At 56.4% G+C, this 27,462-nt stretch overlaps 2 protein-coding genes and 1 long non-coding RNA gene across 9 annotated transcripts in view; 1 reads left to right on the forward strand and 2 right to left on the reverse strand.

Moving 5' to 3' along the window:
- The window catches only part of LOC125915596 (uncharacterized), a 15,662-nt gene extending 12,485 nt beyond the window's left edge, over positions 1 to 3,177 (reverse strand). Inside the window, exon 1 of the long non-coding RNA XR_007455707.1 lies at positions 3,091 to 3,177. This is a non-coding gene — a long non-coding RNA (uncharacterized LOC125915596). The remainder of the gene's footprint in view (positions 1 to 3,090) is intronic.
- TMEM150B (transmembrane protein 150B) lies at positions 15 to 7,698 on the forward strand. Of its 7 annotated transcripts, none has more exons than XM_049621445.1 (8): positions 15 to 1,087; positions 1,642 to 1,773; positions 2,026 to 2,173; positions 2,583 to 2,642; positions 2,768 to 2,810; positions 3,026 to 3,153; positions 4,970 to 5,153; positions 7,390 to 7,698. In XM_049621445.1, exons 1-8 carry the CDS (start codon positions 831 to 833, stop codon positions 7,584 to 7,586), a joined length of 1,149 nt encoding a protein of 382 aa, XP_049477402.1. In that variant the 5' UTR covers positions 15 to 830; the 3' UTR covers positions 7,587 to 7,698. The 7 variants fall into 7 exon arrangements, with proteins under 7 accessions (XP_049477402.1, XP_049477400.1, XP_049477403.1 ...); XM_049621443.1 differs by having other exon boundaries at positions 2,031 to 2,173; positions 2,597 to 2,642; positions 2,743 to 2,810; XM_049621446.1 differs by having other exon boundaries at positions 2,031 to 2,173; positions 2,597 to 2,642; positions 3,058 to 3,153.
- A 516-nt stretch (positions 7,699 to 8,214) lies between these two features.
- BRSK1 (BR serine/threonine kinase 1) lies at positions 8,215 to 26,148 on the reverse strand (the record flags this gene model as incomplete). Its single annotated transcript, XM_049621519.1, has 19 exons — positions 8,215 to 8,372; positions 9,076 to 9,165; positions 10,288 to 10,486; positions 11,063 to 11,186; positions 11,278 to 11,326; positions 11,769 to 12,138; positions 12,591 to 12,651; positions 12,883 to 13,042; positions 13,253 to 13,350; positions 13,870 to 14,040; positions 14,239 to 14,270; positions 14,687 to 14,833; positions 18,192 to 18,260; positions 18,341 to 18,374; positions 18,455 to 18,571; positions 21,874 to 22,014; positions 23,742 to 23,827; positions 23,910 to 24,004; positions 25,800 to 26,148. Coding segments are annotated over 19 exons (2,550 nt in total), but the record flags the coding sequence as incomplete, so codon positions are not given.
- Positions 26,149 to 27,462: the final 1,314 nt, after the last annotated feature.

A 27,462-nucleotide genomic window follows, 5' to 3' on the forward strand; every position in this document is an offset into this window, starting at 1 on the left:
GGGAGGAGGGGCTGGGGGCCTGGACTCCTGGGTCTGAGGGAGGAAGGGTATGGGGGCCAGGACTCCAGGGTCTGAGGGAGGAGGGGCTGGGGGCCTGATTCCTGGGTCTGAGGGAGGAGGGGCTGGGGGTCTGGACTCCAGGGTCTGAGGGAGGAGGGGCTGGGGGCCTGATTCCTGGGTCTGAGGGAGGAGGGGCTGGGGGTCTGGACTCCAGGGTCTGAGGGAGGAGGGGGCTGGGGTTCAGGAATCTGGGTCTGAGGGAGGAGAGGCCGGGGGTCTGGACTCCTGGGTCTGAGGGAGGAGGGGCTGGGGGTCTGGACTCCTGGGTCTGAGGGAGGAGGGGCTGGGGCATGCACTCCTGGGTCTGAGGGAGGAGGTCTTAGAGGACCATGACTTCTGGGTCTGAGGAAGGAGGGGGCTAAGGGCCTGGACCCCTGGGTCTGGGGCAGGGGCTGGGGGCCAGGACTCCTGGGTCTGAGGGAGGAGGGGCTGGGGGCAGGACTCCTGGGTCTGAGGGAGGAGGGGCTGGGGTTCTGGATTCCTGGGTCTGAGGGAGGAGGGGCTGAGAGTCTAGACTCCTGGTCTGAGGGAGGAGGGGCTGAGGGGTCTGGACTCCTGGGTCTGAGGGAAGAGGGGCTGAGGGGTCTGGACTCCTGGGTCTGAGGGAGGAGGAGGGTGGGGGTCTGGACTCCTGGGTCTAAGGGAGGAGGGCCTGGAGACCTAGATTCCTGGGTCCACAGGAAGCAGGAGGAGGCCGGGCCCAAAGGTCTGATCACCAAGAAGGAAGGAAACCAGAAATCTGAGGGTTGCCATGTGGGAGACACAACAGAATGGTCTGGGCAGAGGAAGCAATTGCTTTCGGGGAAGGCTCATCGGATGAGATGTCAACACCAAGGTCTCCCTTCCCACCCACCCTGAGCCTGCCCACCGGGGAATTCCAGCAGCTGTCCAGAGGAAGGGAGAGGGGAAGGCAAGTGAGGGCGAGGAGGCCGGATCAGCAAGGCCCTACATCCAGCAGCATAAGGACAGAAACTACTCCCAGCACAGAGTCTGACCCGTGGGCCTGGATTCTGAAGTCCCAGAGGAGGTAAGACCTAAAGGTGGGACCCCAGAGGCTAGAAACAAGTGCATGTGTTCTAAATCTTTTTTTTTTTTTTTTAATGTTTATTTTTTGAGAGAGAACATGGGCAGGGGAGGGGCAGAGGGAGAGAGAGAGAAAGAGACAGACAGAGGACCTGAAGTGGCCTCTGAGCTGTGGGCACAGAGCCCGATGTGGGGCTCGAACTCACAAACTGTGAGCTCATGACCTGAGCCGAAGTCCGACTCTTAACCGACTGAGCCGCCCGAGTGCCCCTACAAGTGCGTGTATTCTAGAAGGGACTGGGGGCCTGCACGACCGGGTCTTTGAGGGAGGAAGGGTGGGGAGCGCTGCAGGCTCAGATTGTGGGTCCTGGGAAGGACAAGGGCTGGGCTCTTGGACGGTGAACTGCTGAAAGCTGGAGGAAGGAAGTTGGGGGCCTCTCGAAGCTAACTAAGGTGGTGCCTGCTAGGTTCTGCGTGGGGAAGTGGCAGTTTGGGGGTGAGGTCCCGGGGACAGTGGTGGTGAGACCGTCAGACTCCTGACCTGACACTGTCCTGCAGCCTCCCGGGCTGGACTTTGGCTCTGCCACAGCACCACCCAGCTCCACGCCCATCCCCTGCTCCCTTTTCAACCTCTCCCACAGCCCCCAGGCCCAGGACTCGGGAGTGCCAGAGGGAGCGGGTTCAGGACAGGTGAGCGTTCGGGGGAAGCCATGAGGCCAGGCCGGTGGAGGGCTGGCTGGGAGAGGTTGGGAAGCTGGGCTGGGGGAGGCCAGCCTGGAAAAACTGGGCGGTCCGGATGGAAAGACAGTTGTTAAAAGAGGGAAAACGCCTCAGGCTGAGAGCTGGCCTCGGCAGCCCGGACCCTCGCCGACTGTTTCCGCCTGGGAGCCAATGGGGGCCTCAGAGCCAGGAGGCCACCTTCTGATGCATCTGGACCCTTAGGGCAGGTTCCTCACCGGAGAAAGAGAAAGAGAGAGAAAGAGAGAGGTTCGTGGCTCTCTACTTGCCCTGCAGAGCCCGGCATGTGGGGCTACCTGTCTCTGCTGCCTGCTTTCCTGGCCGTCTGGGCTATCACTGGAGTCTGGACTGTGTGAGTGTTAGAGGCAGGATGACCCCTGGGTCTGTGGGAGGAGGGGGCTGGGGGGTCTGGACTCCTGGGTCTGAGGGAGGAGGGGGCTGGACTCCTGGTCTGAGGGAGGAGGGGGGGCATCTGGACTCCTGGGTCTGAGGGAGGAGGTCCTGGGGGCAGGACCCCTGGGTCTTAGGGAGGGGGGCCTGGGGGCCTGGACTCCTGGGTCTGAGGGAGGAGGTCCTGGGGGTCTGGACTCCTGGGTCTGAGGGAGGAGGGGCTGGGAGCAGGATCCCAGGGGTGTGAGGGAGGAGGGCGCTGGGGTCTGGACTCCTGGGTCCGAGGGGAGGGAGCTAGAAGTCCCTGTTTCTGTGGGTAACAGAAAGAAAAGGTGTCGTTAAAACCACCTTGATGTGTCCCTGTACTTCAGTTTTGCCCTTGCAGTGGCCAACAGGGCTGTGAACCTCACCGAGGGTTTCCCCTATATCAGGTACTTATGGAGCTGGCGGGGTGGGGGTGGGGGGCTCCGCGGGAGAAGAGGAGGGGGCCCGCGTCCCAGGAGCCCCAGGATGATCCTTCATTTTCCCCAGCCTCTGTGGATCTTACCCCCCTCAGAGCTGCATCTTCAGCCAGCTGCTCAACATGGGAGCTGCTATGGGTAAATATTCTAGCCCTTTCTGTTCGGACGAGCTCCTCCCAGCCAAGGGGGGGGCAGGCCCCAGCCCCAGCTTCAACCCAGTAGTCCAAGCCCACACGCGCTCCCCCAGATATGGGGGTTAGGCCCCCCCCCCACCCCTAGATAGCCGGTCTCTCCGCACCCCCTGCCCTAGGAGTCCGGGTCCGGGGCTCCCGCCCACTTCCCTCTCCTCCCAGCTGCCTGGATCTGCATTATCCGTTACCACCAGCTCCGGGACTTGGGGGTCGGAAAGTGGCTTAACCTGCTGATCCTGTGGACGGGACTCCTGTGTGCCCTGGGCACCTCCGTGGTGGGCAATTTCCAGGTGAGCCCGGCAGGAGGTTCTGACAGTCCCAAGTCTGGGACTACAGCTCCCAGCATCCCCCGGGGCCGCTGGCTTCTCGTTGCGGGGGCTCGTCCGCGCATGGCCTTCTGGGACTTGTATTTCTCTTGTGGCCATCGGGTCGGGGTGGAGGGAGGGGTGAGCTCCTCGGCTCTCAGAATAGAGCTCCGCGTGGGAGGCTCTTGGCTTCGTTATTTCACTGAACTCTAGAAGGCTGGGGTAATTGATTGCCATCCCCTGCCCCTGTCCCCTTTTAATGATATAAGTACTCGGAGCCACTCATTCTTAGGGTTGCCACAGAGTTGGAGTGTTGGCTCGGTGCGGGGCGCTAGGCTTTTATTGTGTGTGTCTTCATCCATCTCCACAAGAGCCCTACGTACACATTTTTTTGGTCAAATCCGACAGAGTTGGTTTTTGTTGTTGTTGTTGTTGTTTTAATCAGCTGGTCCCTGGAGGTCGGAAATGAACCCAGGGGCGCCTGGGTGGCTCCGTTGGTTAAGCCTCTGACTTCAGCTCAGGTCATGATCTCCCGGTTCACAAGTTAGAGCTCCTGCCCTGGGCTCTGTGCTGACAGCTCAGAGCCTGGAGCCTGCTTCTGTTTCTGTGTCTCTCTCTTTCTCTGCCCCTCCCCCACTCGTTCTCTCTTTCTCTCTCTCTCTCTCTCAAAAATAAAAACATTAAAGAAAAGAAAAGAAATGAACCCAGATTCAGACTCTACCTCTCCAACCTAAAGAAACCACACGGTGTTCAGATAAGAGGTTGCCTCCTTGGGCTTCTTAATAAAAATTCCCAATCACCTCTGCATAGCATTCATTCACTCATTCATTTATTCCTGGGTTCCTCAACTTTAACTTTTTAAAAATACTATATTGCTCTCCTAAGAAGTCTTTTTTAAAGCTTATTTATTTTGAGGGAGGGTGACAGCAAGTGGGGAGGGGCAGAGAGAGGGAGAGAGAGACAGAATCCCAAGCAGGCTTCCTCACTGTCAGTGCAGAGCCTGACCTGGGGCTTGAATTCATGAACCATGAGATCATGGCCGGAGCCTGAAGTCAGACGTGGGGCTTGAACTCATGAACCAGGAGCACATGACCTGAGCTGAAGTCAGACATTTAACTGACTGAGCCACCCAGGCGCACCTTGCCTAAGGGACCTTTTAAAGACATTTCCCCTTGGCTAATGCTTTCTCTTATTAAGCCTTTAGTATTTAGAATATATTAAATAACATACCATATATCTGCAAGCCACAAACCATTGTAATAGTTGAGAATTTTTCATTCTCCAGAAGCAAATTCTTACCCCCCGAGTGGCCATATTAGGCTCCCTGACCCTGGTTAAAAATGAAAGATATACTTCACTAATATTTACTGAGTGTCTGCGATGTGTCAGGCACTGTTTTAGGGACCAAGGCCACAGCAGTGGGCAACAAATTTAAGTGCCTGTCCTCCTCTAGCTGACAATGGCCAACACTCTTTCTTTTATCCTTTTCTTTAATGTTTATTTATATTTGAGAGACAGAGAGAGAGAGAGAGAGACAGAGCATGAGCAGGGGAGGAGCAGAGAGAGGGAGACACAGAATCCAAAGCAGGCTCCAGGCTCTAAGCTGTCAGCACAGAGCCAGACTCAGGGCTCGAACTCGTGAACTGTGAGATCATGACCTGAACCAAAGTTGGATGCTTAGCCGATGGAGCCGCCCAGGTGCCTGGGTGTGGCAGTTTTCCAACACAGTCTACTGGGTGGATCGAGGACCCCTCCCCCCACGTATGTAGCTTCCTCTCCCCTCTTGTCCCTTTTCTCCCAGCAAAAGAACCAGCTGCCCACGCACCTGACAGGGGCTTTCTTTGCCTTCTTCGTGGGCAACCTGTACTTCTGGATGCAGCATTTACTCTTCTGGTGGATGAAGAGCCTGCCCCAGCCTGGGCCTCCCTGGATCGGGCCACTCCGCCTGGGCCTCTGCAGCCTCTGTACCATCCTCATGGTGACCAGTATCCTTACTGGGGTCGGTGGCAGGGCTGGGGATTTGTCCATTGGGCTGGGTGTGCGACGTGTGGTGCACAGTGCCCTGTCCTGTCTGGGCCTCCGTCTCCTCAGGAGTTTGTTTGTTTGTTTGTTTGTTTTTAATGTTTGTTTATTTTTGAGAGAGAGAAAGGGAGACAGAGCACAAGCAGGGGAGGGGCAGGGAGGAGGGGGTAACAGGGTCCGAAGCAGGCTCCGCGCTAACAGCACGGAGTGAGCAGGGATCTGTTTGGGGAGCCTGCCCTGTGCCGTGCATCATGTTGGCTAAGACTGGAAACTGAGGTTCAGAGAGGGGGAGTGTCTTGGCCAAGACCGGTGATGAAGTTCAATGGCAGAGCTCCAGCAGGCTCTCAAGAGCAGCCCGGGTTTCTTCCCAGCTCCACATCCGGTGATGTCATATTAGCAGCTCCAACTGGCCTTGGTGGGAGTATTTACCACACAGAAATTGGCCAATGCTGTAAATCGTGGCCGGTTGTTAACCATTTACCAACATACCTGGCACCCGGTGAAGACTCTACCCAGCCCCGTGCTGAGTCACCTGAGCCCAGATGCTGAGTCACCTGAGCCCAGATGCCTTCCGCCAGCACGGCTGCCTCTGGGTGACTCAGGTGACTCTGGGCACTTCAGTCCCCATATATTAAGACGGACTTGTTTTGATCATAGTAACAGTGGTTATTGATAGGCAAACTGCTCTGAGAGAGGGGAGGCTGCAAATTCACCCTTAGGGACTGATCTCCTTGGGGAGGGTGGAATGGAGGCCAGAAGACTGCTGACGTTCGTTCGTTCGTTCGTTGGAAGAGGCTGGAGGGAAACCAGCTGACATCCTGTGTGGTCTGACTTAGGGACAATTGGGCTGCTAATCAGTTTGGCTGCAGGGTCCTTTTTCTGTGGGGCTGGGAGATGGACCATAAAGATGGCCAGCGAGGTGTGATAAGGGCTGGGTGTCTGCAAGGATAGGTCCGAGAACTGACAGATTCTGAACTGGTCTTGCAGAAGGAGCTACTTTGGGCAACACTGCAGGTGCGTGTAGAGGGTGGAGAGAGACCAGCTCACGGATGAGGCTGCTGGCGGGGCGGAGATGAGGATCTCCAGTGCTACTGTGAGGCTTGAAAGGCTTGGGTTTCTGCCCAGGGGCAGTAGGGAGCCATGGGGAGCTGATGAGCAGGGGAGAAACAAGGTCAGTTCTGGGGGTAACCACCCTGTGTTCGGGTGCTCCCACCTCTCCTTTGCTCTAAGATTCATGGGGTCAGGGGTGACGTCAGCCTTGTTCAGGGTCTAAAAATCCTTCAGTGAACGGAATAATGTCTAAACCGATCTAGGGGCAGTGAGAGAGTGCTAGCTTATGTGAGAAGCAAGAAAGTTGTTGCAGGGAGTTGGGTGAGGGGGTGTCCCAGAAAGCGAGATGCCTCTCTGCTAGGCTGAGCTCGGAGTGTGCTTGGGCTGGCAGAAGAAGGTTTTCAGGGGGCGCCTGGCTGGCTCAGTCAGTGGAGCATGTGCCTCTTGCTCTTAGGGTTGTGAGTTCGAGCCCCACACTGGGTATAGAGTTTACTTGGAAGGAAAGAAGGGAAGAAGGGAGGGAGGGAGGGAGGGAGGGAGGGAAGAAGAAAAAAAGGTTTTTAGGAGCAGGGGACTAAGAAGCTGGAGACAGGACAGGACAGCCCAGGACAGAGGTGGGCAAGACCAACAGCACAAGCCTTGGGGTGACCAGCTGGCCATGAGGAGGGGGAGGGGAGGGGCAGGGGCGAGGGTGATTCCCCAGGGTCCGCTAGGCATGTGAGTGGGTGGCAGGGCTGTCACCGGGTGGGGACACCAGGAAGAGGAAGAAGATATTTCAGGGGGTGACTGGGAGGGGCCCTAGGGCTGTGGGTGGTTGGGGAAGAAAGTCGCCAACGTAGCCTGACGCTGGCACCCGGGGTTGGGGGGATCTTTAGCAAACGCTGCCTATTTGAAGGGAGAAGCAACTGGGAGCTGCTTGTCTGGCTGGGCAGGTGGGGAGATGGTGAGGGTGGAGCCTTAATGGCGTCAGCAAAGGCCAAGGATAAGAGAAACTTTGTTCTGCAATGTCGGAAATGCGACAGGAGCGGGAGGAACCTACGGGCCACAGCCCAAGATAGGCACAGAGGTCGGCGGGCATTCACCGAGAGTCTGTCGCGGGAGGGTGCGGGGTCCTCTCTGCTCGGCGTGGCCCTTGACCCCAGCGTGAAGTGGTCATCCTCCACTCCTGGCTGCTGCGCTCGGCCTCCGCCGCCTGCGAGTGGGCCGTGGCCATGCTGCTGTTCACGCTCTTTGGCCTGTTTGCTGTGGACTTCTCCGGCCTGGACGGCTGCACCCTGACTCTCCGGCCGGGCCCCAGCCTCAGCTCCCCACCCGCCTCCCCGCTCTCCCTGCAGATCCCCCTGTGAACGGCAGTCCGCTCGGTGTGGTCTGACCCCGGTGCTGCGATCGATCGCGGCCACCCGGGAAGTGAGAGGCCAAGGCCAGCCAGCCATCCCTGCTCAAGGCTATTTATTATTATTATTATTAATTTTTTTTTTTTTTTTTTTTTTTTTTTTTTTGCCGCCGGCGGAATCAGAGACACGGACGCAGGCAGGGTCACGCGAAACCAGAATTCCTTCCGGAGAGCAAATCCGTACAGAAGGTTGTTGAGGGAAGGGGAGAACCGGGGAAGGGGGGGCCCGGGAAGGAGGAGTTGGGGAACACAGGGACAGATGGCCCTCTCCGTCCGGATCTGCTAAGCCACCCCAACCAGCCCCCGTCCCTCCCCCACCCCGCCCCGCAGAGAGATTGATCAATAAATAAAATAATAAATTAATCAATAAATAAAATAGAAACAGCTCCCCCCCCCCAGTCCCCCCTAGAACCACCCCCCATTGGGCACGGCCCCCTGAGCCCCATCCCTGCGGGGCAAGGCCGGGTTTGTTGTATCTCTCCCCTCCCTACATACTCCTTGGGCCCTATTTACAGATTCACAGTTGGGGGGGCAGGGAAGGGGGGTGGAGGGGGCTCCCCTCCTTCCCCGGCCCCCTGGGGTCAGGGCAGAGGAGTCCCGTTGGTGGCCAGGAGCTTCTTGTCCTTAGCGGGGCCTCGGCGGGGAGAGCCGCTCAGCTCTGGGTCTGGGCGGCCAGGCGGGGGCTGCAGGCTTCTGGGTGAGGTACCAGCAGGCCGAGTCTGGGCCCCATTCTTCTCGTCTGTGAAGGAGGAAGCAGTCTGGCCTCAGTACCCTCACGGCTGCCAACCCCCAAGGAACATGCTGCGGCAGCCGCACGGGGCTGGAAGCCTGGGGAGACGGTTGCCGGGAGGACACATCTGCAGCCGGACCTGGCGATCTCAGGAAGGCAGGTCACACATCCTGGGCCCCTCCAAGCTGTGTGACTGTGGGAACTGGGCCAAATGAGTCCCGGTGAGAGCCGGCGGCCCACCCTCAGGAGGCGTCCTCACAGACTCTGGCTAGGACGCTATTCACTAAGGGACAGCCTGTCGCAGCAGCAGCAGCAGCTCAGATTTGGGGATGACAGCCAGAGGTCCCCTTTCCTTCCTCCCAACCCTGGTTGTTAGGGAGGACGCTCCTTGGCAATAGGGCCCGGGGGAGCCTACATGGGCCATTTGGGGGTCTGTACAAACCCGGATGGTAGATTCCCCTTCTCCAGAACACACTTCCAGAACTTCTGTCAGCAGAAAGTTCCACTACGCCCGACAATGAGACTACTCATCCTCTTGGGGACCCCTGGAGGTGCCCTCCCTAGCAACGAGCCCTTCTCGGTCAGGATGGCCAGGTTCCCTGGATGGAGCTCACACAAACCGGAGCCCTGGGGGGCACTCGTTCAGCAGGGGATCTCCCCTCCAGCCCACAGGATCAAAGAGGGAGACATTGCAGCCCCCACCCCCCCACACCTGCCAGGGCCTGCACGGAGGGCTGGTCGTGAGTACTCAGCAGCTGTGCCTGGATGGTCTCCACAACTCGCTTGAACCGACGGCTGGGACCTGGAAGGGGTATGGAGACAGACTGACTTGGGGACCGACCGGGACAAGGAAGGCCCTCCCACCCTGTGAAACCCAGCAAAGGACTCTTCTCTCGGTCTCAACTTCCCTGCCCTGTGTTGGGCATAAAACTAAACTTCGGTCTGCAAAGGGGACTAAGAAAGGTCTGAGTTGAAATAATGATGGGTGCCATTTTCCACTTAAATAGGTCCTGTTCCTTGTTAGTTTCAAGGTGAGGTCATGTAGAGCCAGAAATGCAAGAAAAGAAATGGGAAGTAAAATAAAATCTTAAAATCGAGGAAGTCCTGTGTATTAGTCTTTAAGGGAAAGGAAAAACAACGCGCCGTCATTCATTTCGGTGATGACACCACAGTGCTCTGGGGAAGCCTGGTTTAGAAACCCTGAGAGCAAGCTCATCTCCCAGCTGTGACACACTAAGACAGCTCACAAGGCTGGGAAACAGGAGCAGCCCTGGTCATTCAAACTCTTGGTTAGCAGGACTCAGGAACCAAGCTGAACCGGAAGCAAGGCACCTCTGTGGTTTTTGTCTCCTGTGCCAACTCCTGATTAGTGATGGTGGCCTGAAGTTTCTCAGGCTGCACCTGAGCTCAGCGGGAAGAAGTGCAGTGGTCGATTGCTGATGTCTGCTCTGGGTGCAGCAGTGACATTTGACAACGGGCGGGCCATGTCTTTGCCCTTCTGCTGTACTGTCTTAAGGAAGTAGGAAGGGGGCTCTGAACTTCAAGGTCAAGGGCTCGGTTGAGCCCAGCTCTGTCATGGTCTGTAGTGTGACTCTGTCAAGTCTGTTTACCTCTAGAGGACTCAGTTTTCTCCTCTGTAAGATGGGTGATTACTAACACCACAAAGGCTACTGGGAAGCTTCAATGAAATAGTGCAAGGAAAGCATTTGGAACATCATAAATATCCACTAAATGTCAACGAGGAAAGGGGGAAGGAGAGGAGGTAGGGGTCGGAACGAGCAGGGGGCTCACACAGTCAGTCAGCACTAGCTGAGCCCCACCTCCTCCTCCTCGCTCTTGCTGCCCTCGTGGGCCACTATCCTATCTCAGCTGTCTTGAGGATCCCAACACCAGGCTGGAGGCAGTGTAGCTGAGGGAAACTTACCGGAGATGAGAGTAAAGGTGACAGAGTAGATGCCACCACCACCGCTGCCATCCCTTCGTGGGGAAGGCTCCGGGCCCTCTGAGGAGCTGATGTCTACCTGGAATCGGACGGGCTTCTGGAAGACGGATGGGCCGCCACTGGCCTTGTACTCGGCCCTGAAGCTGGTCTGTGACAGCACACTGTGACTCAGGCTGGGGATCTGAGGCAGGAGGGGGACAAAAAGAGGGGGTGATTCCAGTGACCTGATTCCAGGGAATGGAGAGCCAACCCTACAACTACTTCTGTCCAAGGAACTACAAGTCCCAGCAGGCAGTGGGGGCTCCCAATGGCTTTTCTGTTATTCTTTGCCCCAGTGGCTGATGGAACTTGTAGTTTTCTTGTCCAACTATAGGCAGGGTATAAGGGGAATAGCTGAGCAACTGGATCCCCACATAACAGGACCCTCATATCTAGGTGTCAGCCCCAGGCTCCAAAACCACATGACAAACATCTCCTCCACAAGCACTGCCACATCTGTCTCAAAACCTTTAAGTCCCACTAGCTCCTAGAGCAAAGCACCCCAGGACACAGTAAACCCCTCCTACCTCCCTGCCCCTACAGTGACCAAACCCAACTCTGAATGGAAAGCTACAGATCCCATGAGCCTTAGGAGGAAGCCAGGCTAGAGCTAGGGTGGTGGTGGTGGTGGGGGAGGGGGGTGTGTGGAATCTCCCAAGGGCTTCTGGGATTTGGAGTCCTATGTTGCCCAGGACACACGAAGACCCAGGGCCCTCACCGACAGGAAGGCGTGAACAATGTCCGCTTTGATGCTGCTGAGAGGTTTGTCCTTTAGCACAAGGAATATTTGTTCTTCTTTGTCCAAGGAGATGAAATTCCCAAACCAGGAGCGTTTTGCCAACCTGAGTGAAAGGGGATGGTTGGAGGCGGGTCAGGAGGGGGCTAAGGGATTAAATCCCTCCCTCCTTCCTCTCCCTTCCCCGTCAGACTCACTCTGGAGAAGACTCTGGAGTCAAGCTGGACATCTCCTCAGCAGTGGGGACTGGGGGATAGGGAAGGGAGAGTATGGTCAGCACTTGTCCATCATCCTGGTGTCCAGCACGCAGGCTAGCAATCACCTCCAACCAGAGGTTCCAGACCCCAGCGCCCGCCCACTCCCCTCCCAGTAGCTAAACCCAAAATGGCATGCTGACTGATGGTCCTTCCAGGGATGCTGTCCCACCCGTTAGACCACGCCCCCCGAGGGTGGAACTTGCTTGCCATGAGCCAATGGGAAGATGAGCCAGAGCAAGGAAGGGGCGTGTCCTTCAGGGAGGCCCCTCCTCCAGAGATGGATGCCACACCCCCTCTTCCCAACACCTGAATCTTTCCTCCCAAACCCATCTTCTCTTCTAGGACGTGGGAATCCAGGCCCCTACCCCTCTCCTCATATTAGGACTCAGGAATCCGTGCCCCCAGCCCCTGCACCCCCAGGGACCCCGTACCCTGCATCTTGCGCCGGTGAAAGCGAGGGGAGCCCAGGAAGCTGTTGCGGATGGAGTTGAGACGACTCCTCCAGGCGGCTCCCCCGACACCACCACCGGGGCTTGGGGGTGGCGTTGTTCCCGGCGTCCCGGTGGGGCTGGCCCGGGGTGTGTGCAGGGGCGAATGCAAGGGGGTTCCCCCAGAGGAGCGCGGGGAGCCTGGGGGGCCAGGCAGGGGTGTGGAGCGGGCACTCGGGGGCGGGGGCTGCTCCCCGGCGCCCCCACCCCTGGGGCCTCGAGAAGGCAGCGTCTGCGTTTTGGAAGTCGGGGAGCCCCCACCCCGAGCCTCATCTCCAGCCCCGGGCTCAGGCGAGAAGGAAAAGACAGGACTCTGCGAAAGAGTGGAGATGGGTGAGATGGCAGACTACAACTCCCAGGAGGCTCTTGGAGCCTCAGTCTCACATGCTCACAGAGGTGGACACCGATGCACGCTGGAACTTGTAGTCCATTATTTCCGTCTCCCAAACCACATTGTTAAGGGGACAGGGACTTTTTCTATCATGCTCACTGCTCTAAGACCCAGCACAGTGACTGGTCACGGTAGGGACTCACTTAGCTTTTGTTAAATGAATAAATGAACCTCTGACACACTGAAAACCCAATCCTATTGGAGGTGAAATGCCCAATGTACTAAAATAAAATACTTAATGCAGCCTTAGGTTTTGGTCCTTTTAGGGACAAAAAGGCAATGCCCCAAGACTTCATGGGAATTGTAGTTCTGCCAATCTTTGCTCCAGTGTTTTCACCCCCTTATCCCTTGAGTAATTGGGGACCTGGCCTTACCCTTGGGCTGCTCAGAGGGCTGGAGGACAGACCGGTGGAGGCTCCACTGACACTACGAGACCTGTTTCCAGGAGACATTTTTCTTTTTTTAAATCAGTTGTGTGGGTTTCATAAGGCTCAGATGTCCTCTGCCTTCCACACTCCTTTCAGATGAGGACATGAGGCCCAGAGAGGGGAGATGACTTGTCCCAACGACACAGCACGGTCGAGGGGCAGCTGGGCTAGAACCCTGAACTCCCACCCCCTTTCACCCGCCACGACTGTGATCCGCTGGAGGGGCGGGGGCTCCCACCTCTGACTGTGCTGGGCCATCTCCAGGGCCCGCCGGGTAGGCACTGGGGAGCCACCACCCCCAGCATCTGTGATGCTCAGTACTTCCATGGACTTCCGCTCTGGCCGCCGCTTCCCGTGACGGCTCAGCATAGGGGAATCCACACGTTTCCGAGGTGGGTCTGAGGGCGGAGAGAGTTTCAACCTGATCAAAAGACATGTTCGCCCAGCTGCACAAGGCACTCATGCAGATGGGGAAACGGAGGCCTAGAGTGGAGAGTTGTGACAAGGTCACAGGGCAAGTCAGGGGGTCTAAACCCAGAAGCTAAGGGCTTGCAGCCCCTTCCTCCCACCGGAATCCGGGGTCTGGATTCCCAGCCCTGCCTGCTCACCAACATCATTCCTGGGAGGCAGGTCCTGATCTTCACAGCTGGGATAGCGCTCCTTCCGATCCAAAAGCAGATAATAGATCATCTTTTCTTGGTTCTCCCTGGCACGCAAGGGGCGTGAGGGGGTAGGAGGAGAATTGGGATCAGAGGTCGGGTCTCCGAGGTCTCACCCCCTCCCCGCAGCTGGGGCTCGGTACATCCAACATCTCTGCCCATGCTTCCATCTTCCTAGGTAGCGGCACGGTTAGTTCCTCTGTGTCGGTGTACATCCTACCCTCACCTTAGTCAGCAATGATAACCGTAGTAGTAGTAATAATAATATCGAAGCACTTACTATTTGCAAGCACTACCCACGTGAGGCACTAAGTCTGCGTCAGCACCTGTTGATACTTTTCGGCATCTTTTTTTCCGCTGGCCCTACCGCCCCCTCCTGGTTCCTCGGGGAATAGCTCCACGTGGGACCTTTAAGCCCTGCCCTGTCTAGCGGCCCTGACGCCCGCCCCAGGGAGTCTGCGCGGGTGCGAGGCACAGCTGCGCCCCCTGCTGGCCGTCCGGGGCGCTGCAGCAGCTCGCCGGAGGTGGGCAGGTGGCGCGGGTGTTCGAGGGCGAGGGGGCCTTACTCCTCGCTGCGCAGTTCGCGGTGCAGCCGCTCGCGGTCCCTGAAGCAGCCCAGCGAAGCCATGCTCTCCAGGACGTCGGGGTCCAGCTCTCCGTTTGATGGCAGGCTCCGCATGGCCACCCGGCGGCCTGGGGCTGGCTCCAGACAGGGGTCCGGCTCGTGTTTCCCGCCCCTGGGAGACGGAGAAACGTTACAGGGGGCCGGGCATCCGTGATCGAGCCCACTCCACTCTCTCCTGGGAACCCAGAAATCCGAGTCTCCGGCCCCTCCTCCTTGAGGAACCTTGGCATCCCACCCCCTAGCTGGTGCTTGACATTTGCCCCCCTCCCCACGTCCTCTCGGAACCAGGCACCCAGTTCCCCATACTCACAGGTACCAGGGATGTTTCTGAATTTGCTCCAGCTGTGAAGAGGGTGGGTCGTAGAAAAGCACCAGTGAGGTCGAAAGTTGATGACGTGGCATTGGGGGTCCCTGACGATGCCCCCTCCTCTCCACCGGGGTCAGGATGACTTTGGTCTCCCCTAGTGGCAACTGAGTGCCTTGACCCACAACTACTGCCTGGGGCATGCATCCTTCCCGCGGTGGGGGACCTTCCCAGCTTGGAGCGGCAGGTTGGGCAGACCCTGGCTCATTCCACGACCCAACCCAACCCAACCCAACCCCACCCCACCCCCCCCCACCCCCCCCCCCCCCCCCCCCCCCCCCCCCCCCCCCGCCCCGGGCCAAGCTGACAGGCAGGTCCTGGAAAGCCATCTTTATGGGCCCCCTAGGGATTCTGTCCTCATGACCCACCATCCCCCCCTGCCCCCCCAACTCACACTGAGCCTTTTCTCAGGCTCCACTTCGATCATCCCTCTCAGGAGGCTCTGGCAGTCTGGAGGAATGAAGTGGGGCATGTGGAAGACGCCCCTTTTCACCTTCTCCAGCAGCTGGCGGAGATTGTCGTCATCAAAGGGCAGAGCCCCCTGAGTGAGAAATGACAGGACCCTTTACGGAGCTTACCGTGTACCAGGTAAGAGCCTAAGTGCTCCACACACGGACATATTTAGTCCTTACCACAGGCCTCGGGAAGTAGGAAACTGTTAGTACCCCACTTTACAGGTGGGGAGGCTGAGGCACGGAGTGGTCCAGCAACTCGCCTGGGGCCTCTGAGCTGGTAATGGACAGTCAGGCTCCAGTGCTTAAGAGGCTGGGGTTGCATCTTAAGAACAGGTTTCTCCCCAGACCAGTTTCAGATGCGGTCACACTCATTCATTCACTCAACAAAAGGTGAGCATCCATTATGGGTCAGGGATCTAGTAACCGACAAAATGAGCCCTCGCTCTCTGGGACCGTGAGATGCCGGCGAGTGGACGCGCATTAGCTGCGATGTCATTCATGACGGATTCAGCACCTGATGGTGCCCCTGCTGCCGCCCGGGTTCCGATCTGGCCACTAGGGCTGGAGCAGGACAAAACCAGATTCCTGTCCTCACGGAGCTTTGCGTAGACAGTAATTAACAGGCAACGGTTGTTGGTGGGCGAGGCAAACAACACATGGACGGGAATGTGGGTGATGAGGACACAGAACAAGCAGGCAACGCGGGACGTGAGCTGGGTGTAGCCAGGGAGTCGAGGAAGGGGTCGTGGGGGAGGTGACGCTGGACCGAGACTCACAGGGGGTGACAGTGCTGTCCCTGGTGTCAGAGGCCTCTGGACAGAGAATGCCGGGTGTTGGGGTTGGGGAGACTGGGAGAGGGCGCCCCTGAATGCTGGTCTAGGGCCAGGAAGCCTGGATGTGACTCTGCTTGTCGGTCTTGTTCGATGTGTCCCTGTGTTTCTTGTTTGCCTGGTACCTGGACCCTCAACTTCCCAGCATCCAGAACAGTGAGAAGTGCATGTTTGTTGTTTAAGCTGCACGGTCTACTTTTGTTAGAGCAGCCCAAGCGAAGACAGACCTCTTGTTTTATATATATATATATATATATATATATATATATATATATATACACACACACACACACACACACATATATGTATATATATGTATATATTAATATATATTTATATAAAATATATATATATAAATACATGTGTATAATATATAAATATATAAGGGTGCCTGGGCGGCTCAGTCGGGCGGCTCAGTCAGCTGAATATCCAACTTCGGCTCAGGTCATGATCTCACGGGTTTGTGGGTCCAAGCCCCACATCAGGCTTTGTATATATATATATATATATATATATATATATATATATATGGCGTATAGATAGAACTCATGGGCAACAGCATTATAACTCACACTTGAATGAAGCGTATCTAACGCATACATTTTCCTTGATGAGGGACAAAACAGCCTTCTTGCCCTTAGGAACGCAAGATAGCACTTCAACACTACCCTGAGGACCATTTAAAATCCCCAAGAAAAGGGCACCTGGCTGGCTCAGTCAGTGGAGTATGTGGCCCTTGATCTCGGGGTGTGGAGATTATTTAAAAAAAAAAATAACATAGGGGCGCCTGAGTGGCTTGGTCATCTCACTCTTGATTTTGGCTCAGGTCATGATCTCACGGTTCGTGAGTTCAAGCCCTGAGTTGGGCTCTGCGCTGACAGCACAGAGCCTGCTTGGGATTCTCTGTCTCTGTCTCTCTCTCAAAATAAACAAACTTAAAAAAATAATAATATAAAATAAAATCACCAATAAAAAGCACAAAAAAGCAAATATATTGCACTCAATAAACCACAAAAAGCACAGTTGCTTACGAGATGAGCTGAAATAAGGAAATAAATAAATACATAAAAAGCAGAGGGTGGGTTGCCTCGCGTGTGGTGGGGACTCCAATTTTTCTCTGCTCTGTGCATATCTGAGAATGACCTCAAAAGCACCCAGAGTGTTGATTTTGAGGTCATGGATAAACTGCGGTGAGTGGGCAACTTTGCAATACAGAATCCGTAAGTCGTGAGAATCATCTGTAATAATAATAGTAATGAAGTATGAGTACCAGTAACTATCGAGAACCGCCTAGAACGCTGAGCATACGACATGCTATCGAAACCCTTACAATTCCAGGCACCCTAACCGTCGCCACTGGGCGGGTGAGGAAAGGGGCCCGGAGAGGGACGGTGATTTGCTTGCTCAAGGTGACGGAGCGGGGGTTTGAACTCAGCTGGATGGGCTCCCGCACTGCCAGCTGCAGAGGGGCTGGGGCCTGTAGTGTTGGAGCCTGCCTCTCGGGCGCCTCTCCAGCTTCCCCGGGGGGCCCTGGGCCCCGGAGCGCCCACTCGGCCTCGTTCCCCTCAGTGTCACGGAGCCTCCCTGGTCACATAGGCTAGTGCTTATGACGCCAAACACTGATCCCAGACCTGCCACTTCTCAGCAGTGTGGGCCAGTCACTTCTCTCCGGGGCTGTTGGGAGAGGTCCGGAGGATAACGTGCCTGTGACAGCGCCTCGCATGGAGTGCACCACTAATTCGTCCACACCACACGTGTTCCTGAGGGCCGACCGTGTGCCAACTCAGGTCCCACTCGCGAGCCCACGAAATAAGACACACAAAGACAAAAGCCCTGACTTCTGGGAGCCGATGATCTAGAAGGGAAGGGAGACGCCCCCTCAAGGAACCGAACGACTAAATGCACGATGGCAACCGAGAGTCGCCGGGAAGCCCAGAGCCTACCCTGGAGGATCCGACCTCGTGGGGCGTGGGGGACAGGGGAGGCTTCCTGGAGAAGTGGCAGTTGAATTGAAGCAAAAAGAGAGTCTAAGGGGGCGCCTGGGTGGCTCGGTCGGTTAAGCAGCCGACTTCGGCTCAGGTCATGATCAAGAGGTTCGTGAGTTCGAGTCCCGTGTTGGACACCGGACTGGAGGTGTGGAGCCTACTTGGGATGCTCTCTCTCCCTCTCTCTCCTCTCTCTCTCTCAAAATAAATAAACAGCACCACCACAAAAGTCTAGGTGTAACCTAGCTGAGCAACGGGACTGGTCGGGATGGGAGAGCGTTCTGGGCAGAGAAGCGCAGGTGTGGAGCTGAGGCGGGAAGAGCCGGGCTGACTGTACGAGCTACTGTCATATTGCGGTGCCCTAGCGCAGCCACCGTCCCGAGCCGTCCAAGGGCTCCCGGCTGCCCTGTCCTTTTCTGGGACACCCGGATTAGCTCGCCATTGTGTGACTGAATGGTTAGCTCTGGGCACAGAGGGGGGTGCTCCAGGATCTTGGTCTGCTGGCTAAGACCTCCCACCTTCCTGATCTCAGTGAAATAGTTGGTACCCCTGAGGGGAGGACGGAACTCGAATGTTCTGGGCTCTAGGTCGTCCTAGAAATGGGGCAGGAGAGGTGAGGGGCACCTTACCACAAGCAGGGCAAAGAGAATGACTCCACAGCTCCACATGTCCGCTCGGCGGCCGTCATACTTCTCCCCCTGCAAAGGAGGACCAGCTGTGACATCGTCTCTCCACCACGTTCCTTCCACTCCTCCCGCCTCTCCACCCGCTCACTCACCTTAATCACCTCCGGACACGCATAGTGGGGGGACCTGAGGGAGAGAGGCAGTGTGAGCCTCCGGCCGGCTTCTCACCCCCTCCCTGGGACTACAGGGGCCAGGCCCCCACTCACCCACAGCTGGTCTCCAGGAGGCTGTCCCCCACCTGCAGGGACGCCATGCCAAAGTCCGCGATGCGGATGTTGTTTTTCTCATCCAAAAGCAGGTTCTCGGGCTTCAGGTCTCTGTGGCTGAGACAGGCAGGCAGGGGGCGCTCAGATCTCTGCCCTCCTCCTGGGGGCCGAGGCCCAGTTCGCTATCTCTCAGAGGGGGAGACTTCTGCAAAGTCTTATGGACAATTTCAAACACGCTCCAAAGTAGTGAGAAGATACAAGGAAGCCCCATGCACCTGCCCGCTGCCCCCCCCCCCCCATTATCAACTCAGGGCAAATCTTCTCTCGCCTATACCCCTACGTACTGTTTCCTTCCTCCGCTGGATTTTTTTTTTTAAGTTTATTTTGTTTATTTTTGAGGGGGGGAGGGGGAGGGGCGGAGAGAGAGAGAATCCCAAGCTGTCAGTGCACAGCCCGATGCAGGGCTCAGTCCCACGAACTGTGAGATCATGACCTGAGCCGACATTAAGAGTCGGACGCTCGTCCAGCTGAGCCACCCAGGCGCCCCTTCACTGGAGACGCCAGACAGCATATCATTTTATCCGCAAATGCTTGACTATGTATGAAGTGAGATATTTTGAGGTAAGAAGAGTTAACGTTGAGCTATTGAAATACTTCCGTGCTGAACAATAAAAACATTGCCACCCCAAGCCAGTCACTGGTCCCTCGTGAGACACCTGCCCTCTCCCCTGGAGCAAAATCCTTCAAGTTTTAAGAGCTAATGTCTGGGAGGAGATGGGGCCTGAGGACTCTAGAGTTTCGGTCGGAAGCGGTCAGCTCAGTAACTGGGTCATACTTGTTCAGTATGTTGACTATTGCCCCCTAGAGGCCAGTGTTTTTAATGTCAGGGTTTCGACGGGAGGTGTTGACAATTTAAACAGGCTGCCTTTTCATTTCCAAGCTCTACCCCCAACTCTGAGCCCCTCCACCCTGATACCCACCCCAACGCCAATCCCCACCCCAGAGAGGGAGGTGTGCAAACAAAAGAGGCTGAAAGACAACGGAAGGCATCCATTTGCACCTCAATGAATCATTAAAATGTTGCATATTTAATATCCTGTTTTGAAAGCAGAAGAGAGGACAGGACGATCTTTTCACATGGACATTCACAAGCCAAAGCACGAACCTCAACCCTTACTTCAAGTCATAGACAAAAATTAATTTGACATGGATCCCAGGACTAAATGCAAGAGCTATAACTATATAACTTCTCGAAGCAAATGTAGGAGGAAGCCTTAGGGACCTTGAGCTGGGCAAAGATTTATAGATAGGACAGAACAAGCATAAACTGTAAAAAAAAAAAAAAAAATGACAAAATTGGATTTACCAGAATTTAAAGCTTTTGCTTTTCACAAGACATTGCTATAAAAACGCAAAAGAGGGGAACCTGGCTGACTCAGTCAGAAGAGCGAGCACGTGGCTCTTGATCTCAGGGTCATGAGTTCGAGCCCCAAGCTGGGTGCAGAGATTACTTCGTTAAATAAAAAAAAAAAAACTTAAAAATATATTAATAATGCAAAATCATGTCACAGACTGAGAAAATAATACTCAAAAAATATACAGTTGATAACAGATTTGTCCTTAGGGGTGTCTCAGCTCAGGTCACGATCTCATGGTTGGTAAGATCAAGGCTCGAGTCGGGCTCTGTGCTGACAGTGTGGAGCCTACTTGGGATATTCTCTTTCTCTCTTTCTCTTTCTCTCTCTCTCTCTCTCTCCCCTCTCTGCCCCTCCCCCTCTCATACTCACGCACCTTCTCTCTCAAAATAAATGCATAAATAAACGTTTACAAAAAAAGATCTGTCCTTAGAATAAATAATTCTTAAGAGTTATTCCTAGAGCTACCTCTCGTTCCTAGAATAACGGAGTCTTACGACTCAATAATCAAAAGATAACTCAAAAGAAATGGGCAAAGGGTCTGAACATTTTTCCCAAGGAACATAAACAAATGGCCAATAAGCACATGAACAGATGTGCTACATCATTAGTCATGAGGGAACGCAAATCAAAACCACAATGAGATACCACTCCATACCCACTAGCATACGGCTATAACCAAAAAGTCAAACAGTAATGGGCCGCCTGGGTGGCTCAGTCGGTTAAGCGTCCAGCTCTGGGTTTCAGCTCAGGTCACAGTCTCATGGTTCGGTCTCACGGTTTGTGGGATCGAGCCCTGGGTCGGGGTCTGCACTGACAGTGTGGAGCCTGCTTGCGATTCTCTTCTCTCTCTCTCTCTCTCTCGCCCTCTCTCCCTCTCTGCCCCTCCGCTGCTTGTGCTCTCTCTCTCTCTCAAAATAAATAAGCTTAAAAAAAAAAGTCAAATAGTAGCAAATGTTGGCAAGGAGGTACAGAGACTGGAACCATCATGGACTGCTGGTGGGGCGGAGGGTGTGTTAAAGGGCGCAGCCGCTTTGGAAAATCATCCGGTACTTCCTCAAAAGGCCAAGCAGAGTTCCCATATGACCAGACAGTTCAACTCCCGGGTACGTACCTGAGAACCGAAAACACGGGAACACACAAAACTAGCACGTGAATATTCACATGTCCCTATTACTTATAATGGCCAAAAAGGAGAAACAGGGGCGCCTGGGTGGCTCAGTCGGTTTAGTGTCCGACTTCGGCTCAGATCATGATCTCATGGTTTGTGGGTTCGAGTCCTGCCTCGGGCTCTGTGCTGACAGCTCAGAGCCTGGTGCCTACTTCCTTTTCTGTGTCTCCCCCTCTCTCTCTGCCCCTCCCCTGCTCATGCCCTGTCTCTCTCTCTGCCCCTCCCCTGCTCATGCCCTGTCTCTCTCTCTCTTGAAAATAATCAACATTTAAAAATGGAGAAACAACCAAAGTGTCCATCAACTGTCAAATGGATAAACAAGATAAGGCATATCCACGCGATGGAATATTTATCAGCCACAAAAAGGAACGAAGTACTGACATGCTACAACATGGACGAACCCCGAAAACATTTTGCTCCGTGAAAGAAACCAGACACAGAGGGCCACATGCAGTATGAGTCCATCTGTACATGTCCAGAATGCGCCAATCCGTGGAGACACAAAGCAGAGACTGGTGGTTGTCAGAGGCTGCGGGCAGGGGCGGTGGATGGGTGACGGCTTAATGGGTACGAGGTGATGATGTTGGGGGTGATGAAAATGTTCCAAAATTACATAGCAGCAACGCACAGCACTGACTATACTACAAACCACCGAATGTGTACTTTAAAGGGGCGAATTTTATGATACGTGAGTTATAGCTCAGTTTTTTTTAAAGGGATAAAGATTTATGTCGGGGCCGCACCACACTGGCTTCCCCTCAGCTGCCATGTGCTTCCAGGGCCTGCCTCGTGGGCAGTGCTCCTCCCGGCCTCCCCTCACGCTGCCCCCTCACCAGATGGAGTAGCTATGGCAGAAGTCCAGCGCCGATACTATCTGGCGGAAGAACTTCCGGGCCTCCTTGGGTGTCAGTCTCCCCTTCTTTACCAGGTAGTCAAACAGCTCACCTCCAGAGACGTGCTCTAGAACCAGGTACCTGGGGGACGTGGAGGGGGCAGAGGGCTGGAAGGGGCATGTGGAGGACCAAAGAGCCTGGTCTTCCTCTTTCAAAAGCCCTTGGACCCCAGCACAAGACCTCAATCCCACTGGCCCCTGACAGCAGAGAACCCCAATTCCCATGAGTCCCTGGGAGGGGAGAGACTCCAATTCCCATGATTCCCCGGGGGGAGGAGGAGACTCCAGTTTCAATGAGCCCCTGGGCAAAAGAGACTCCAATACCCCTCAGCCTTTGGGAATCCAAAACTCAATTCCAGAATCCTATGTCAACTTTAGGAGTATAGTACTTTGACTCCTAGTTATTTCAGGAGATAAGGCAACCCTGTTAGCACCTGGAGGACAGAAACACCCCAATTCTCACAAGACCCTGGGAAATAAAGACACCTCCCTCCCTCACTCCCATTAGCTTCTGGAAAGCCAAGCCTCTCATTCTTATAAGCCTCTGGGATGAAGAAACTCGAATTCTCAATAATGCCTGGCAATAAATGATTGTAGTGTGCACCAATCTAAGTCAAAGTCTGTGAGGTAAAAGACTACAACTCCCATAAGCTCTAAAGGGGTTTAAAACTCCCAACTCCCATAAGCCTCTGAGACATAGACTCCTAATTCCCATCAGCAACTGGATCCTTAAGACTCCAAATCCCATCAGGCTCCAGGAGGTTAAAACTCTGATTCCCATCAACCACTGGAAACAAAGGCTCAATTTCTTGGAAGGCTGATAATCCTCTGTGAAGCCCAAACTCCCATGGGCCCCCCCTCTCCCTACCTAGGTGGTGGGGTGGGAGTGACATCTCCACCAGCTGGTGACAAAGCCCCTCCCTGCTGCCACACCTGGGGAAGCCTGAAGATTACAATTCCCATGAGCACGTGGGGCCCAGCAGCATACTGCCTGGGGAAACCAGCCCCAGCATCTGATGGGTATTGGAGACAGTTCATCCTGAGGACTGCATGGTGGGGGCGGGGGTCTGTCCCCTCTCCTGCTGCCCAGCCCAGCTGTCCCTTGGGTCACCAGAGTCCAGACAAAGGCCTATTGTCTGTACCCTGGACAGCTGGACTCCACTCCCATGTTCCTGGGGGGTAATCAACTTTGAGATACAGACTAGGAAATCGTAAGACAGCCGTTGTTGGGGTGTCCATCGTAGCACCCAGAGTTATGTGCGGGGAAGGGGGGGTTCCAATGCTCCAGAGTGGGGGTTTAGGAAGAGGCAGGATTCACTGAGCCTGAGGCTTTGTTAAGCCCTGTTGCCTCAGCAGATGGAACTGGGGTGGGGAGCTGCTCTTAACAAGGTGGATCTCCTTGAGGACATCCAGGTTATCTAGTAGAGAGTGTTCCCTGTGGTGCAGGGTGGGGGGGTACCGGGGCTGGGGAAGAAGGGGCAGGATGGGCCTCTGTCCCCCCACTCAGGATGGCTCACGCTTAACTGTCCTGTTGCTGAGGCACATTTGGTCCTTAGCGTCAGGCCAGGTCAGGCCAGTCAGCCTGGGAACAGGAGGATTATGTGCGAGCATGCGTGTGTGTGTGTGTGTGTGTGTGTGTGTGTGTGTGTGTTCTGTGCAGTAGGGAAGGGACTGACTGGGCCTTCAGAGGCCCAGCCAGGAGAGCGTAAGTTTCCACAGGCCTCTTCAGGCCTTCTTTCCAGAAAGGTCCCACCCTAGGAACTTGGAGTGGGGGGTGCATAGGGGGGCTGGGTGTCTATAAATACCTACAAATATTTCTTGTTCTCGTAGACATCATGCAGCTTGAGGACGTGTGGGTGTTCAATGAGCTTCAGGATGGCGATCTCCCTCTCCACCTGGGGGACGGCAGGGTGGTCAGCATGGCCTCCCTCCCTCCCCTCAGCCCCAAAGGGACGCCCTCCCTCAGCACACACACACCTTCATCAGCACCGACTCGGACAGCTTCTCTCGGTTCACGATCTTGATGGCAACCTTCTGGCCCGTGATGCAGTGGACCCCGAGTTTAACCAGCCCTGGGGAAGCAGGATTGAAAATGTGGAGTGTGTTCAGAGAACACTCTCACCGCTTCTGGCTCCTCAGTCCTCCTTGCCACCCCCTTTCCTCCTCCTTTTCCTGCTGGCTGCAGTGGCCTGAATCACCCTGACCTGAGTCCCTGAGGGCTCTGACAGCTGTCATTCCCACAAAACGCACTCTTCTTCCTGCTGCCCATAGACATTGACATTCTGTTCTGTCCATTCTTCTTCTTTTTTTTTTCCCCCTTAAGTCATCTCTACACCCAACGTGGGGCTCGAACTCACAACCCCGAGATCAAGAGTCGCATGCCCCACTGACTGAGCCAGCCAGGTGCCCCTGTTTTGTCCCCTTTGGTTGTCCACCACCTCCACAGCCGACCCCGGTTCTCACCCCATTCTCTGTCCTTCTGATGTGCCCCCTGAAGTCCGTCTCTCCACAGAATCTCTCCTCACTGTGTCTCCATAGCTTTGTCTCCCCTGCTGCCTCCTTCAACCTCTGTCTCCCTCTAAACCCATCTTTTCCTTGAATTCTCTGCCCTTCAATCATCTGGAGACTTCAGGTCTCCCAGGGAATATACTTTCACGTTTGCCCCCTTCCCAGACCATTCTCCTACACCTCCTTCCAAACCCTGACCTTTTTGTAATCCTCTTTTTGGGTCTGCTTTTAATAGCAGCTGTAGCTGGGAGCATGCAAGAGTATGCCCACTCCCCAGGGGTAAGCCCCAAAGCCACAGACCCTGGAGTCTGGGTCCCCAGCCCCTCCTCCCTCAGACCCACCCAGCTCCTCCTCCCTCAGACCCAGGAGTCCTGCCCCCAGCCCCTCCTCCCTCAGACCCACCCAGCTCCTCTTCCCTCAGACCCAGGAGTCCTGCCCCCAGCCCCTCCTCCCTCAGACCCAGGAGTCCTGCCCCCAGCCCCTCCTCCCTCAGACCCAGGAGTCCAGGCCCCCAGCCCCTCCTCCCTCAGACCCAGCAGTCTAAGACCATGTCCCCTTCCTCCCCCATAACTCAGGAATTCAGGTCAGTGACACCTTCACACTCTTACCGCTAGGCTCTTGGGGTCTGAGCCTCTACTTCCCTCATGCCCCGGCCCTCGGCTTCACAGAGACCCTGGGCCCACCAATGCCTAGGGCACAGGTGTGCGGCTCCTGCCTCACAACCCCCTACCCTCCACCTGGCAAGAAAGAGGCTACAGCTGGGGCCAGTGTTTAGCAACAGCAAAGGATGCCCTCCCCCCCCCCCCCATTCCACAACCACTCCTGGGAGCTATGCTCTTGGATCCACCTTTCTACCTCTCCATCCTGTTGCCCACACTGAGCCGGCATGCCAGAGAAGGGGGAGAAGGCTGCAGGCCCCATCACCCTAGCCTCACCGCTGGTCACCCAGACAGCCTGCCAGGAGAGCTTGAGGCCCTCCGGATCCAGAGCGGTGCAGAGGGAAGCGGCTGTCCAGGGCGCACCCCCATCCCGCGGCCGGACTGCAGCAAGGACCTCGGCTCCCGTTGCCGGCCGGTCCGCTGCCGCAGGCCGGCCTCCCTTCCCCACCTGGAGCCCCTCCAACCTCTGCCCACCATGAGGTGGGAGCCTTAGGGCCCCGCACCTCCCCCCCCCCCCCCCGGAGTCCAAGCCCCCAGCCCCCTCCATCCTGGGGACCCAGCAGACTGGAGCCCAAGTGCCCTCTCTGTGAGGGACCCTCACAGAGGGCGATCAGCCCCTGCCCTTTGAATACCCAGGAGTCCCGCCCTCTGCCCCCCAGCTGTTCTGCCCCCGCCCTAGGTGTCCCCTCCCCTGGCTCACCTGTCTGTCCTTTGCCCAGCGTCTTCTCCAGCCGATAGGGGCCCACATATTGGGCGTGCTGGGGTGGGTGTGGGTGTGGGTGCGGGAGGTGGTAGGCGGGGGAGCCCCCGCCCCCCCTCCTTGGCCCCGGACGACATGGTGCCCTTGGTCCCGGCCCGACCGGCCCCCCGGCCGCCCCCCCGGCGGCAGGTCGCCCCGTCCCTCCGGTGGGGGCCGGCGACAGCTCCGTCCCGGCCCCCCCCGGCTGCTCCCCACCTCTCCGGGGGTCCCCAGGGGGCTGGGCTGGGCCCCCCCAATCGGCGGGCCGCGGAGCTGGGGGAGGGGGGGCTGGCCCGGGGGGGTCAGGCCCCGGGAGTCAGCATGGCCCGGGGGGGGGGCTGAGCGGCCCCCCCTCCCCAGCCCGTCCCTGGCCGGCCCCCCCCTTCCTGCGCCTCCCCCCGCCGGGGGGGGTCTGAGGTGCGGGCCGGCGGATGCTGCAGGCCGAGGTCCCCCCCGCCCCCCCCACGCGCCCTCTCTCCTCCGCCTCCTCCTCCTCTCCGCCTCCCCCCGCCACCTCGTCCTTTCTCTCCGGCACGCTGACATCACCATCCGGGGACTCCGGGCCCTTCCCCAAAGTTAACCCTTTCGGAGGGGGGGAGGGGGAGCGGGGGCAGGGGGCGGGCCTGGGAGCCGGAGGGACGGAGAGGAGGGATGCAGGGATGCAGGAGGGGAGAGGGTGGAGGCCAGGCGAGGGAGAGACGTGCGGAGCAAAGAGACCGGGGCCGAGACGGGGCTACACAAAAGGAGATGAAGTCGGGCACAGAGGCAGACGGCGAGAGAGATGCGGACCAGCAGACCGGCTGGCGCGAGGCAGGGACAGGGGCAGAGCCGGGGGAGTCCGACGCGGAGAGGCAGAGACTGGGGGAAAAGAGGGAGAGAGTCGGCCGGGGAGACGGAGACAGATGTGCAGAAACGCAGATGTGAGGGAGAAGGGGAGAGGGGATGAGGGGGAGAGACAGCGACACAGAACCAGGGAGAGGCACAGGTGAGGGGAAGAGACAGGGAGGTGAGGGGGAGAAATAGGGAGGAACAGAGAGACAGAGACAGAGGGAGGGGAGGATGTAGAGGCGACGCCCAGGGAGAAGAAGGGCAGCCAGAAAGATGAAGGGTCAGAGCGCAGGAGGGAAGTTGGAGAGACAGGTGGACGGGGATGAGGCGGCAGGTAAAAGAACAGACAGGTGGAGGGACAGAGACCGAGACGAAGAAAGACTGGGCTATGGAGAGGGACAAAGAAGGAGAGAGCTGGAAACCGGAAAAGAACCGTGGGGTCCCTACAGGGGGGAGGGCTACGTGCTGGGGAAGACGGGGGCACAGAAAGAGGGAGACAAGCAGAGAGAGGGAAAGAATTTGGGGGTTGCCGAACCAGGCCCCCAAGCCTGCCCACCCAGGCCTCCTTCTCTCTCTAGTATCAGGGCCCCATATCCACCCACAGCCCAGGTGCACCTTCTCAGATTTTCTTGGTTCCATTCCCCCTTTTAGGATCCTCAGTACTCCACAAAGAAACTTCCAGAACCCCCTCAGGTCCCTGTGTATGTTTTGAGACCCCTGAATATTCTTTGTGCCCACCATAGGGTCCCCTCAGTCTTCATGTGGGCCTCCATACAATTCTACATGCCCACTATAG

This window comes from Panthera uncia (assembly GCF_023721935.1).
Source record: "Panthera uncia isolate 11264 chromosome E2 unlocalized genomic scaffold, Puncia_PCG_1.0 HiC_scaffold_19, whole genome shotgun sequence".
Classification (NCBI taxonomy): Eukaryota; Metazoa; Chordata; class Mammalia; order Carnivora; family Felidae; genus Panthera; species Panthera uncia.

Bases quoted from the DNA above. Each gene is read 5' to 3' on its own strand.
- TMEM150B (XM_049621443.1), top strand. From the start codon at position 831: ATGGTCTGGGCAGAGGAAGCAATTGCTTTCGGGGAAGGCTCATCGGAT. The intron at 2,174-2,596 runs GTGAGTGTTAGA...TTGCCCTTGCAG, and splicing joins ATCACTGGAGTCTGGACTGT to TGGCCAACAGGGCTGTGAAC. The intron at 2,643-2,742 runs GTACTTATGGAG...CATTTTCCCCAG, and splicing joins GAGGGTTTCCCCTATATCAG to CCTCTGTGGATCTTACCCCC.